The 12,579-nt window shown below is 55.2% G+C and overlaps 2 protein-coding genes across 3 annotated transcripts in view; one reads left to right on the forward strand and one right to left on the reverse strand.

The window, feature by feature from the left end:
* Wt1 (WT1 transcription factor) overlaps nt 1-12,579 on the forward strand; it is a 74,688-nt gene that overhangs the window by 14,259 nt on the left and 47,850 nt on the right. The window lies entirely within an intron of this gene.
* Nucleotides 11,642-12,579, reverse strand: part of LOC104873614 — a 1,304-nt gene continuing 366 nt past the window's right edge. The window contains exon 2 of the mRNA XM_010640403.1: nt 11,642-12,579. Coding sequence (XP_010638705.1) covers nt 11,872-12,579 — 708 coding nt within the window. The 3' untranslated portion in view covers nt 11,642-11,871.

Consider the following 12,579-nt stretch of genomic DNA (forward strand, 5'->3'; position numbering starts at 1 on the left):
CCCCGGCCCAGCTGGGCCGACGGGGCAGGCGCGCTGCAGAGAGGGACTGACCTAGAGCAGCACAGACGCAGGCGAAGGGTTGATTTTAGGCAGCGCAGAGGAGCCCCTGTGGCCACTGCGCTCTGTACTAAGCTCGGGAATTGTGGGCCGTGCTCAGGGAGACGCCAGCCCTCGCTCTCCACCCTGAGAACTGCACAGGGCGGGACCAGGAAGCCACACCCCTCTGGGCGAGCTCGCGGCACTGTGGGGAAGCTGAAGGAGCTCCGTGGAGTCACCGGCGTTTTATTCCCACACCGTCCGTGGGTTCATTCGTTCAGTGGAGGAGCAGAGGCCTGGGTAACTCCTTGAGGCCAGGCTCTGCTCAGCCCAAAGGGGCCAGGGGGTTTGAGCTGCTCCAAGATCAGTATCCCACACCAAGCCGGATCCTCATTTTCCTAATCGGCAGAAGCCCTTGCTCGTGAGGACACAAGTGACCGCATGGCTCTGTGGACAGTCGTCCTTGGGGTGACCAGCTGCTTAGGGACAGACCGGAGTGAACTCCCACAGGCCTTGGATCTGTCACTGGGCTTGGTCCGTAGTCGGCGACGTCTGCATCACCATAGCGCTGAGACACAGCCTCAGTTTCCCCTGAAGAATAAAGAGCTCAAGCACATCCTCTACTAACACTGGGATGAAGGGTGCTGATTAACCAAGCAGAGGAGGCCCGACACCCTAAAGATGCAGGACCTTCCCAGAGATCTTTAAAAATGTCCTGGGATTCCAGGACCATGGCTCTGGGACACCAGTCCTGGATGTCGGGGCTTCTGTTTTGTTTCATTTTCTGTTTTGCCCCCAAGTCAGGTCCTGGACATTCTGGCAAGAGCCTCTCCTTCCTGCACAGGCTGCTGCTCTGTAACTGCACATGCGCTGACAGAGGCCTCCTTGCCTGACAGCCACGCTGTCTCAGGCCCTTGAGCTGCTCTCACAAAGCCCGACAGACCCATGGTGGCTCGCCAAGGACAGACCTGTGCTCCCCAGCTCTGGAGGGAGGAGTCTGAGTGCAGGTGCAGCGTGGCCGAGCTCACCTGGGCTGCAGCTGGCTGGGCTGTTGCTTGGTCTCACGGAGTCCTCCAGGGAAAGCGCTCAGGCTCAGGCACCAATCCCACCACAGGGGTCCACGCTCCACACCCCCGGACACCACTGCACTGGGAGTGAGGGTTCTTGGGACGCCATGTTCAGTCTATCACCATGGCCAGTTTGCAGACCATGGGCAGCCATCAGCACTGGGGCTTTCTGAACATCACAGCAGTCACCACCGGGCAGAGTGTGCCTCAGTACCTGGGGCGCCCGTGGGTGCTGGAGGGGCTGTGCAGACCTCGGTGCCCAGGAAGAGCTGCTGATGTGCTGAGATTGGCGCTCCAGTCTGACCGCCAGCAAAGCTCTCTCCCAGGAGCAGAAGGACACAGCCGGGCCAGGAGCCCACGGAGCAGCGAAACCTCACCCCCTGGGGACCCCGAATCCAGGGACAAGTCCTGGATGACCAGTTATATTCCTCACAGGTCACCCACACTGGCTTCTGCCAGAAGGAGCGGCACTTCTTTACTGCCCCTCTGTGCTTGTTAGTGCGAGGACCTGGGCTGAGCTGCTCTGCTGCTTGCTGTGTGCTCAGGGCTGGGAGGAACAGGCTGCAGGCCGAGCAGCTTGTTTCTGGGCCAGGAGCGATCTCTTGGGACAAGGGAAGTGAAGTCTCCGAGGCTCATCCGGTCTGCTAACAGTCATGCCTGTGGCACACACAGGTGGCCCTAGGGCTGCAGGAGGATCTGAGGAGTGAACCTCACAACCATTGAGGCAGCAGGTCACGCATCCTTTTCACAAACGTGGAAACCAAGGCCGTCAGGTGGCCAACAAGGAAGGGACCTCCTGGGTCTCTGATGGCAGAGGACTGGACCCTGCAGCAGGCTCCACTGAGTCCTGGCCCTGTGCTCCTGGTCCCTGACCTTGGACCGGACCCCAGAACTCTCAGAGGCTCCACTTCCAGAATGCTTTTATTCAGAACAAAAGTGTCTTCAGTTATTTCATTAGGCCACATTTGTAGCACATGAAGCTCCCGTTCCTCTTGGGGCGCTGGTGCACATGCATACCACACCTTTACTCTTTTACCTCCCCTTCTCCTCTCTGCCTCCCTCTCTTGGTCCTTTTCCCCTTTGCCGAGGATCTCTCTCCATCTGGAGGGCTCAGGAGGGCACCTCTGCACCCAGCCAGATGCCAGCAGGCGGCAGGCACAGTCCCTGTGGCACCAGAAGGGACTGGAAGAATGCGAGTGGTAGGTGAGCTCCCAGAGCCTGCAGTGCCAGGGGAGCTCTGGGGGCAGAGCAGGGACACCGGGCTGTCCAGAAGTAGCCTCTCAGTGCTTGTTCTGGAGGTGGACACATCTGTGAAGCCACCGGCGTTCCCTGCTGCCGGGTAGACTGACTACAGCCCACGGTCTCTCCTCCTGCCCGGCTCTGCAGCCTCGATGAGCGGCATGGACTCAGCCCTCGCCCGGATGAAGGAGCTTCAGCCCACAGGTGGCTCTCCACACCCACAGGCCTGCCCTGGATGAACAGGGACAGCCACGGGTCACCGTCTAGAGCACTCCAGATGTACAGGAGACCCTGCAGGAGGAGCATGGAGAAATGTCACGGAAAGTAAAATGAAGGGTACGCATCCATGGGCTCCACCCAGCCAGCCAGGAGCGCTGGGCTGATGCAGGGCACCACGGGGCCTGGGAAAGTGTGCTGAGACCGAGGAGTGGACATCAGCACCATCTGTCACTCTAGTTCCCCTCCATGAAGTGACCAGCGAGGCACAGAGGCAGAAAGCAGCCAGCGGTCAGCAGGGTGAGGAGAGAGGAGAGACTGGCACAGAGGCCTCTGGTGGATCTGGTGTGAAGACGCTCCGGAACAAACCCACCCAGCACTGTCGGCTGCAGGACTCTTCACACGGTGGCCGTGACCCCTGGTGTGGGAAGACCCTCCAGCGAAAGTGCTCCTAGCCCTTCTCTGCCAGCAGAAATCTCCCTAGGTTATGCGAATCTATGTGATGTGAATTTTCAGAAAAAGATCAAAAACAAAAATTAAGCAATAGACCCCAACACCTCAGAACAAATGTCAAAACTTATACAATTTAAAGCTAGCAATCTCTATATTTTTCTACATGCTCATAGCATGAATTGCTTTATATAAAAAAATTTTGGTTTTAAAATAATTCCATGTCCCTAAAAATAAGACCTAACCAGAAAATAACCAGCCCTGAAAACTACAGATCAAAAATGTCAGCCCCAAGCAACATGTCCTTTTATCCTTGCCTTACCTGCTACCACTGTTCTCAAGTTCCAGGCCAACCTGAGCAACTTTGAGAGATTCTGTCTCAAAAAAAAAAGCATAGCTAAAAAGGCCTGGAGGTGCAGTTCAGCCGTAGAGCCCCCCCAGGCCCCCAGGATGGTGAGGAGAGGAGCTGCAGCCTGCTATGTAGCTGGAGGGGCATGAGAAGGTTCAGCTGGAAGATGGGTTGGTGTCACCTAGAGAACCAAACATGCATATGCTCACAAAACCACTCAGCAATGGCATTCCTGGGCATTTATCCCGGAGAAATGATCACTTCTACACTGCCTGCATGGTATGTTGTAACAGCTTTATTTGCAAAAGCCCAAATCCAGCAACAACTGAAATATCTTCCGGTAGACAAATCGCAGGCAGCCACACCATGGGACACATGATCCCACACACAGGACACGACCTGTGGACAGGCGGCCGGCCGGGTGGCTGTGGGGCCTTGCGCCGAGGACAAAGTCCATCTGAGACAGTCACGGAGAGGAGAGAGGCGCCCTTCCCGTGAGAAGGGGCAGAGGAGGTGGGGAGGAAGTCTAGGGTAAGCTGAGCAGGCGTGACAGAAGGGCGGGGACCGTCACCAGCGGCCCATGTCCGTCACTGCCTCTATTCACACAGGAGCCGCGGCCTGGGGTCTGGATCAGGTCGCCGTCCGGGAGGAGAAGGGGCTGCGTCTCCCCAGGTTCTTACATGCTGTCACTCCTTCCCTTCATGTCCTGTGTGCAACTCGATTGTTTCCCCTGTTGAGAGGTCTTTACGGCAGATCTGAGTTCTTTGTCAGATACGTGGTTTGCAGAAATTCCCGCTTGGTCTGTAGCTCTTCTCTTCACCCTCTTAGCAAGGACTTTCCAGAGCAAATGTCTTCAAACATTCTGATGAAGTCTAATTTACCAAGCCTTCTCTTTTTATGGATTGTGTTTTTGATGTTGTCTAAGAATCTTTCTCCCTCAGGCTTAGATCCTGCAGGCTTTCTCCCATTTTTTTCTTTAAGTTTCATAGTCATTAATCAGTTTTTTGAAAAGGCGTTTTCCCTAAACATAGAAGAAATATATCCCATTGTAGACCACTTAGGACATAAAAATAGTTACAGAGAAATTTTAAATCACCAGCCATACCAACATCCAGGACTATGTGTTGGAACTGTCTCGAAGTTTTCACACAAATGTGGCCTCTTTTATGACTGGACCTGCGGCGAGGGGCCAGGAGCCCTAGGTGCTGAAGGAGGGGAGCTCCCAGCACAGACACCAGTCGGGGAGTCGCCTGGAAGAAGAGACAAGAACCGTGACCCAGACGTGCAGTTCCTGTTCGTGAACCACAACTGTCAGTTGCACACTGCAATAACCCAGCAGATAAAGAAGCCGGTAAGAATTCAGGTTGCTATAGCGGAAAAGAAACAAAATAGGCTTGAGGGACTCAGGCTGATCCGCATGAAGACGCCCAGCCTCGCTCTGCTGGGTTCTGGTGGAGGGTGACAGGTGGGGTTGCCTTTCCAGCCCTGGCACGTGGGGGCTCTGACAGGAGGCCCCTCCCTCCCTACTTGCTTCTGCTTCGGGATGCCACTCCTATCTGCCTCACTGGTGCTTGGCGGAGCTGTGATGGGGCTGGGCTGCAGCAGGACACGGGCCCCCACAGAGCAGAGACTGTGGGTCCAGTTAGCAGGGCTGGGTGGAACTCGGAGAGTGTGCATACGTGAGAGGAGGCCCTGGATCCTTCCTAGCAACACACAGGCACGCACACTCGCACACAGGCACACGTGTGCACACACGCTCCAATCACATAGCCCAGAAGGAAGGATCACCTCTCATCACATCCACATTTCTCTCCACCGCCCATCTCCAGCCTTCCAGGAAGCTGATTAGCCGGTGAAACTTGCTGTGTAAACTCTTGTATGGACTTAGGAAACAATACTGAATTCGATTCTGTCAGCCTAAATGTTCATATACCAGGTTTGTACTCTGGAACTTATTTAAATTGCTTGACTGCAGACTTGCAAAGAAAATCTTATTGAGTAGCAAGTAAGAATCACTCATACCTGCTGAATCTTGAGGAATCGGGTGAAACCCTTAGATGGTGACAGAGACACGAAATATTTAGATTAAAAGTCAATTAAGTGGTGAAAATCACAGCCCACATGACCACCAGAAGGGGTTTCACTGAAATGAAGCACAACATTTATCACCATGGAAAGAGACCTGCATAGATTGAATTTAAAATCAGGTAATAAATTCTCAGGTAGAATTCAGTCCTACTTTTAAAAGACATTGGGGAAGGGGGCCAGGAATTTAGCTCAGTGGTTCCACTGCCTGCCTTGCAAGTGCAAGGACCTGAGTTCGATCCCCAGTACAAAAAAAATAAAAAAGACATTGGGGAAGGGGGCCAGGAATTTAGCTCAGTGGTTCCACTGCCTGCCTTGCAAGTGCAAGGACCTGAGTTCGATCCCCAGTACAAAAAAAATAAAAAAGACATTGGGGAAGAAAGGAATCAAACCGGTATCTGGTAATCTCTGGAGGACTCAGCTATGACAAATCATCTTCTTTCCCCATTTTTCCAAATCCACCTGCACGAGCATCAACAGTTGGGGAAAACAACCCTGATCCTGGCAGCAGCAGCCACAGGCTGGCCTGTTAAACAGGACTGCACACATAGTTTACAATTCCTATTTAGCAGTTTATAGTATAATTTATAAAAAGGTGATAGCTAAAAATATTCCGAGGGGCAAGGAGTCTCGGGTACAGCACGAGAGTTTTCTGACTTGTGGTCGCCAGCGCCCTTCCCTGTGCAGCTTTGGTCGACGCACACAGAGGTGCAGGGTGCAGACCCAGCCCGGCCCCCACCGCTGTTCTGTACCCCATCACCGCGCAGCCCTTAGGCATACCGCCCCTCGAGCCAGGGAACCAGCTCTGCCCAGTAATCCAGCAGGAAAGCACGTGGCGTGGGTCCTAAGACCCAGGGCCTCGGTCAGCCGAGTCTCTGAGCTCATCAGCGCCAAGTCCAAAGGCCGGGTCATGGGACTGAGCTATCTGTGGGTTCCCGTGGAAGGATCGCTTTCAAGTACACTTTTAAGCAGAGGGTAAATTGTGTCAGAGGGGGACAGCCAACAACCAACAGGAGTCCAGAGGGGCTCGGGGCTTTGTCTGCAAAGTCTGGTTGCGTAGCGCACCCTCCCTCACTCTGCCTCTGCCCTCCTTTCTCTCACGCAGCTCAGGACCTCAGGGAATCGGCTCTCCTTTGAAGCCGATCCCCTCACGCATGCATTTGTGTTGGCACAGGCGTCTCCCGTGTCCCACAGACGTGTCTTCGGGCAGCGCAGCTGGAGGCAGGAAGTTCAGCCTGGAGCCCCGGATCCCCTCAGCTTTGGAATGGATCCTGGCGAGGGGCACTGGGGAGAGGAGGGGCTGCTGTGAGGGCCCAGTGAGGGCCCCCATTCTCCGGGGCTGAACTCCTGCCCTCGGAGCTCTGACCGCTTTTCACACCCGTCAGGAAGGGGACCTCGGAAGCCTGCAGCGACCGAGAGGGTTGGGCTGGCTCCTCCGGGAGGCGCCCCCTGCTCAGGCTCCTGCGACCCTCACCCACGGTGCAGGGGAAATGCAAGAGAGGAGGAGTTGCCCCGTTCACCCACCAGCTCAAACCGTAGCAGAGGAGTTAGTTTCTGTCAGAATGATCGAAAGCTCTTTGTCGTTCTTTCCAAGTTACAAAAGGAACCCGCAATTATGGCAACAAAATCAAAACAGTACATAAAGTAAAACTGTAAAAGCGAGCCAGCCCCTCTCCGCCCCAGGCCTAAGGGTGGTGGTGAAAGGGAGCGTGTGTGTGTGTGTGTGTGTGTGTGTGTGTGTGATATAAAATTCTCTAGGACTCATGTTAAAAAGTAGAAAGAAGCAGGTGTAGTTAATTTTGGTCATATATTTATTTAAACCAATGTATATAAATATTTATTTTAATATGTAATCAACATTATCAAGTTACCCAGATATAGAATTATCATTTTTTCATTATTTTTGTACTAACTTTGGCATCTGATTGTGTCTACCCTCACAACACATCTTTGTTTGGATGCTAAATTCTCATTGGAAAGACTCTCTCTGTATTGAGATGTCACAAGACATGGCTGAAAAAGTAGATCCAGCTGGAAAAGGAGATTCACATATCAAAGATGCTGCAAATGTGCTTTGTAGCTTTCCAATAATGGAATCAAGTACTAGTTTTTAAATCAATGAAGCCAAGCGCGGTGGGGTACACTGTACTCACAGCTACTGAGAGGCTGATACAGGAGTGTCTCAAGGTTAAGGCTAGCCTGGGAAGTCAGGGAGAACCTGTCTTGGCATAAAATTTAAAGTGAGCCGGGGTCATGGCTCAGCGGAAAGCACCTGCCCAGTCCAGGCAAGACCTTGGTTCAGTCCTCAGAACTGGTGTCTCATTAATTTCCCTCCCCTCAGGCGTACCAGCCACAGCTTTGAGTACTCGGTAGCGGTGTGTTTATGGCTGCCATACTGGGTGATGAAGCTACAGAAAGCTGGCGGGAATCGCCTTGTCCTTTCCCTGTCTTTGAACATATGAATACATCGTGAAGAATACAACGATGACGCTGTCCAACGTAATACACATACTGCAGCTAATTTCACTTGGGGAAAATGTGGTCATGCTGCCTGGTTTACTTGACAACCTAAATGTCTCTGCCTGTAGCTGTAGTTTGGGTGTTTTCTTCCCAGTTCGGTTCACAGGCCTCCCCATTCTCCATGTAGCGGTGTGGCTGATTTACTGACGCTCCCCTGCTAGCAGGATGCGCTGGTTAGTTAATTTCCCGTGAAGAAAGTGAGTGCTGGTGCCCTGGCACCCTCCTGAGTGGCCTTGCCGACTCCTGGGACCCCTAGCCTGCATCTGTGGATGCTTCCTAGCCAGGGTCATAAAATGCGGGCCAGAAGTAGCCTCAGGGACCCAGGGAACCGCAGCCGTGGTGGGGTCAGGGCTGTGCAGTGTGACAGGGACTCAGGCGGCCCACGGTGGTGTCCAGTGGTCACAGAGGAGCTGGTCACCTCCCCAGCTCCGTCGCTGCTGGCCCACACTGGCTGGGGATGGCTGGGCCTTCAATGGGGCGTCGCTGCGCCCCGGTGAGCAGGGAGCTGGCTGCCGAGCCATGCTGTGACGTTTGCATCCAGAGTCGAACTCACTGTGCTCACTACGATCTCAGCGCATCCACCTCTGCCTCGACCAGGAGGAGGTGATTCTGCTGCGGGCAGAAATGGACAGAGCTGTCAGGCAGGCAGGCAGGCTGGGGGACAGGGACCCCGGGCGTCTGTGGCCTCCTCTGTCCCCTCACCGCCCATCCTCTCCCTCTCGTGGCCCCAGCTCAGTTGCATCGTCAGCACTGACAGCAAACCTTTCTGCTGGCGCTCTCATGACTAACTGCTCAAAATCAGCTCAGGTGCTGGGACGCTGTTTATTGTCCATTCTGTCCTTTACGTCCCCTCTTCCTGTCCAGGAACAGGGCCTGCTTTGCCTGACCGAGTCACAGGTGCCGAGGAGCGCATCCTGTTCCTCCCTATCGGGCCGGACTGTACGCGGTTTGGTGCTGGTTTTGGTGTCCACATTCTGGAAAGAAAGCAAAGGCTTGCAGTGGGAAGAGAGGGCGGGAGGCGAGCTTCGAAGCTCAGCGGCTGGCACGCGCTCACCCTGGTGCCGCTACCCCAGGCACAGTCTCCCCCCGGGGCAAGTGACACCCGTGTGTGCAGCACCAGGATGCGGTGTCCTTGGGAGGCAGCCCTCCCGCTGGGCACAGGGGACGGTGGCCTTGAGGGCTGCGGAGCCCGCCCTGGCCCCGTGGGCATGAAATGACTGTGGAAATGTTCCATGCGTGAGTAAGCAATGCCAATAGGACACACATAGGCTAGCAGTGTCGGTCACGGGGGAGCGCTGCCACAATTTGACATGGAAATCTGCTGAAAATCTTGGATTCTGGTGGTAGTGGTGCTGGTGATTTGAACCCAGCGCTCTATCCCCAACCTTTTTTTATTTTTCATTTTGAGACAAAGTCTAACTCTCTAAGTTGCCCAGGCTGGATTCAGACTTGTGGTCCTCCTGCCTCCGCCTTCTAGAGTGTGGGTTGCAGGCATTTGCCATCACATCTGGCTCCGTTACTTTTTGTTTCAGTAGGGTCCTGGGCTGGGTTCCCCCAAAAGATCGAGGCAGTAACCCATGTGATTGAAGAACGCTGTGTGGATGCTTTGGGTTCCTGATCTGGGCTGGTGGACAGCGCCAGGCACCGCGGTCGCCCCCCACAGGGATCTGACGTGGGAATCGCCACTCAGATTCCATAGACCCCTGCTTCCCGGCGTCATGGCAACATGTCCAGCAGGGGTCAGGCGGGCGGCTCGGCTCACCGTGGCATCCTCATATGTGGACACAGCGTCACCACACGCAGTCACGGTGCCGGCTGCCTCGTCACCGTCCCAGAACACTGGTCAGGTGAGCTGATGGGACATCTCTGGTCTGTCCAGTCCCACAGACAGTGCTGTTTGCAGAAAACCCTGCAGCACAGCCAGATGCTGCCGGCCGCTCTGGCCAGGACGCCCTGCTCTGAGGCTGCCCAGCCTGCTGCTGGGCAAGGAGGCGCCAGCGTCAGCCTCAGCCTGAGTTCTTTCCCAGACCTGGATTATCAGCCAAACTCTATCTTTGTTCCATTTGTCAAAACACCATTGTTCTCCCTCCCCTGTGAAGTTTCGTTTTTATTGTTCAAAAAATCCAAAGTCAGGGCAGCCAGGGTGGCTGGAGGGGGCCTTGCCCCAGGTTGCCAGGCTCGGAGGTCACTCCGGCCAGCTCCGTGGTGGACTGCCACGCACCAGAGCGTCTCTGCTGCAGGACCAGGACAACCCAGGTGTGGGTTCCTATATCGGGCTGATCTTTTCCCAGCTACAGAGTCTTCACAGAAGACAGGGAGCTTGCTTCGGACAAAACACGCCACCGATCCTTTTTTTCTCCTTTCCTTTCCTCCCTTCCCCTTCCTTTCTCCTTTGACGTGGTCTCACTCTGTTGTCCGGATTGGCCTTGAACTAATGATCCTCCTGCCTCAGCCTCCTGAACTGCTGGGATTATAGGCAAAAGTCACCATGCCTAGTCATCACATTATTTTCCAAGAGAGAGATCTGGTGGATCTACTTTTTAAAAAGTCTGCGGCTTCAAGCCTTCTGCGCTGTTTAACGTTCACAGGGAAGCCAGCAACTTCACATGAAGCTAGGACACCTAGCTCACGGGCACGTCTTTGTTTTGTTTGTCCTGGTGCCAGGGGTCGAACCCAGGTCCTCTCACGCTATGCCAGGACTCTGCCCCAGCCCTCTCCCTGGCACAGATACACAGGGGATGTCTTATAGTTTTCACCCAGGGTTTTCTCTGAGGATCTAGTAAAATAACCCAAGAAAACACAGAGCCCCATCCCTGACTGTCATCACAGGGCTGTGCCAGGGCTGGCCTCGGAGCCACCCAGATGACCCCACCTGTCCTCCTGCGACCTGAGGGGCAGAGGCCGGGTCCCTGGAGCCCAAAGGCCCCTCCTGTGTGACTCCGGGACAGCACTGACGCTCTCACACTCCAGCCTCCTGTCCAGCGCTGCTCAGGGCCACTCAAGTTTGGGGTGAGGAGGAGTGGGGGATCACCCTGGGTTCCCTGGAGCACGTGCTGCCGTTCACTCTAATTAGCAAAAAGTTAACACCAAGGACAAAGCACAGCCTCTGCTCTGATGGGACCCAGACAGGAAACGGCAACTTCATCTCTCTTGGGCCGGGCTCTTCCTGAGATCTGGTGGGCAGCAGGGTGGCCCCAGGACATGAGGATGTGCTAAGCCCGCAGGGGGACCTGCGCTGTGGACCCTGACCCGAGCCACCACCACGTTCCTTCCTCCTGGGACTCTGAGGCTGCCTCATCCGGGGCCACACGCACTCCAGGTGGCTGGATGCAGCCCTCCTGCCTCAGCATGCTGTGTGAGGACAGTAATGGCCACTGAGGTGGTGCTGGGGCAGTGGGAGAGAGGGAGGACACATAGGGATTTGGCTAGTGATGCCGGACACCAGAGCCACCGCTATGAGGAGGAGCTGGAGAGGAAGGGGACTCTAGTTACACGAACTCGTCCCACAGAGCCGATGGGGCAGCTGGAGTGTGATTCTGTTCCATGCTTTAAAATACTTCACTTGTCAGGTGCGGTGGTGCCCACCTGTGATCCCAGCACTCAGGAGGCTGAGGCAGGAGGATCATGGAGAGCTTAAGGCCAGCCTGGGATATATAGTGAGTTCAAGGCCAGCCTGAACTACATAGAGAGACACTGCTTTAAAAACAAAGAAAAGAAAAATATTGTACTTAATGGTCTCTTAAATATGCCAGCTAACTTTCCCAGAAAGATTGTTTCCGTTTCTCACCCAGCAATAACTCTGTTTTGGTTGTATAGTATTTTCCTTAGTCCTGGCTTTTTCCGCCCAGTCCACACCCTGGAGACTGCGCCAGCACCTGGCCTCACCGAGCACTTTGTCCTTGGGACCTTTTAAAGTAAGTTGAGGCAGCACTTTAGGAAACGACTGGTTTGTGGGCAGAAAAACATTAACCCGCCGGGGGCCTCCATGCTAGGGTCGTCACCCTCAGTGCAAGCTGACTGGTGGGAAGCGATGCCTGGGTCCGCTGGGAGGCAGGTGGGAGAAGCCCTGCTTTCTGTGCCCGCCGTCCTGCATGGGTCTCTGGAGGGGTCTGAGCTGCCTGCAGCCAGTGACACACGGCCGGTGCAGTTCATTCCACCAGCACCAAACGGGCAGCAAAGCTTGGTGCCAGGTGCGACTCTGTGCAGCTTCCTTTGACCACTGCTAAACACAGCTGTGAGGGTTTGGGCAGCGGCTCCAGACCCTCCCAAGCCAGAAGAGCGCCCGCTTCCTTCTGCGGCTCTCCGCTGACCCAGGCAGAGCTGAGACCGTGCTGGGGCCTCCTCCGCAGGCAGATCCTGGGCCTGTCCTGGGGTGCTGCGGTCACATCTGACCTCGGGGCCATCGGCTCTCGGGGGACTCAGGGGGAGGCTTCCGGCTCCCTGAGCAGCACGGAGAACGGGGGTGTGGGCTTTGTCACGGCCAGGCCCGGCAGCAGGGGTCACGGCCAGGCTGGGAGCACCTGGGGACCGGCTCGCCTGCAGGTGCTGGGCAGGAGTGAATGACCGTATGACCGGAGGCTGTCCTGGGAAGACGCTCCCACCCCAGGCCCGGCTGGG

The sequence above is a fragment of the Fukomys damarensis genome, unplaced genomic scaffold (assembly GCF_012274545.1).
Source record: "Fukomys damarensis isolate Sample0158 unplaced genomic scaffold, DMR_v1.0_HiC HiC_scaffold_16, whole genome shotgun sequence".
NCBI classification, from domain to species: domain Eukaryota; kingdom Metazoa; phylum Chordata; class Mammalia; order Rodentia; family Bathyergidae; genus Fukomys; species Fukomys damarensis.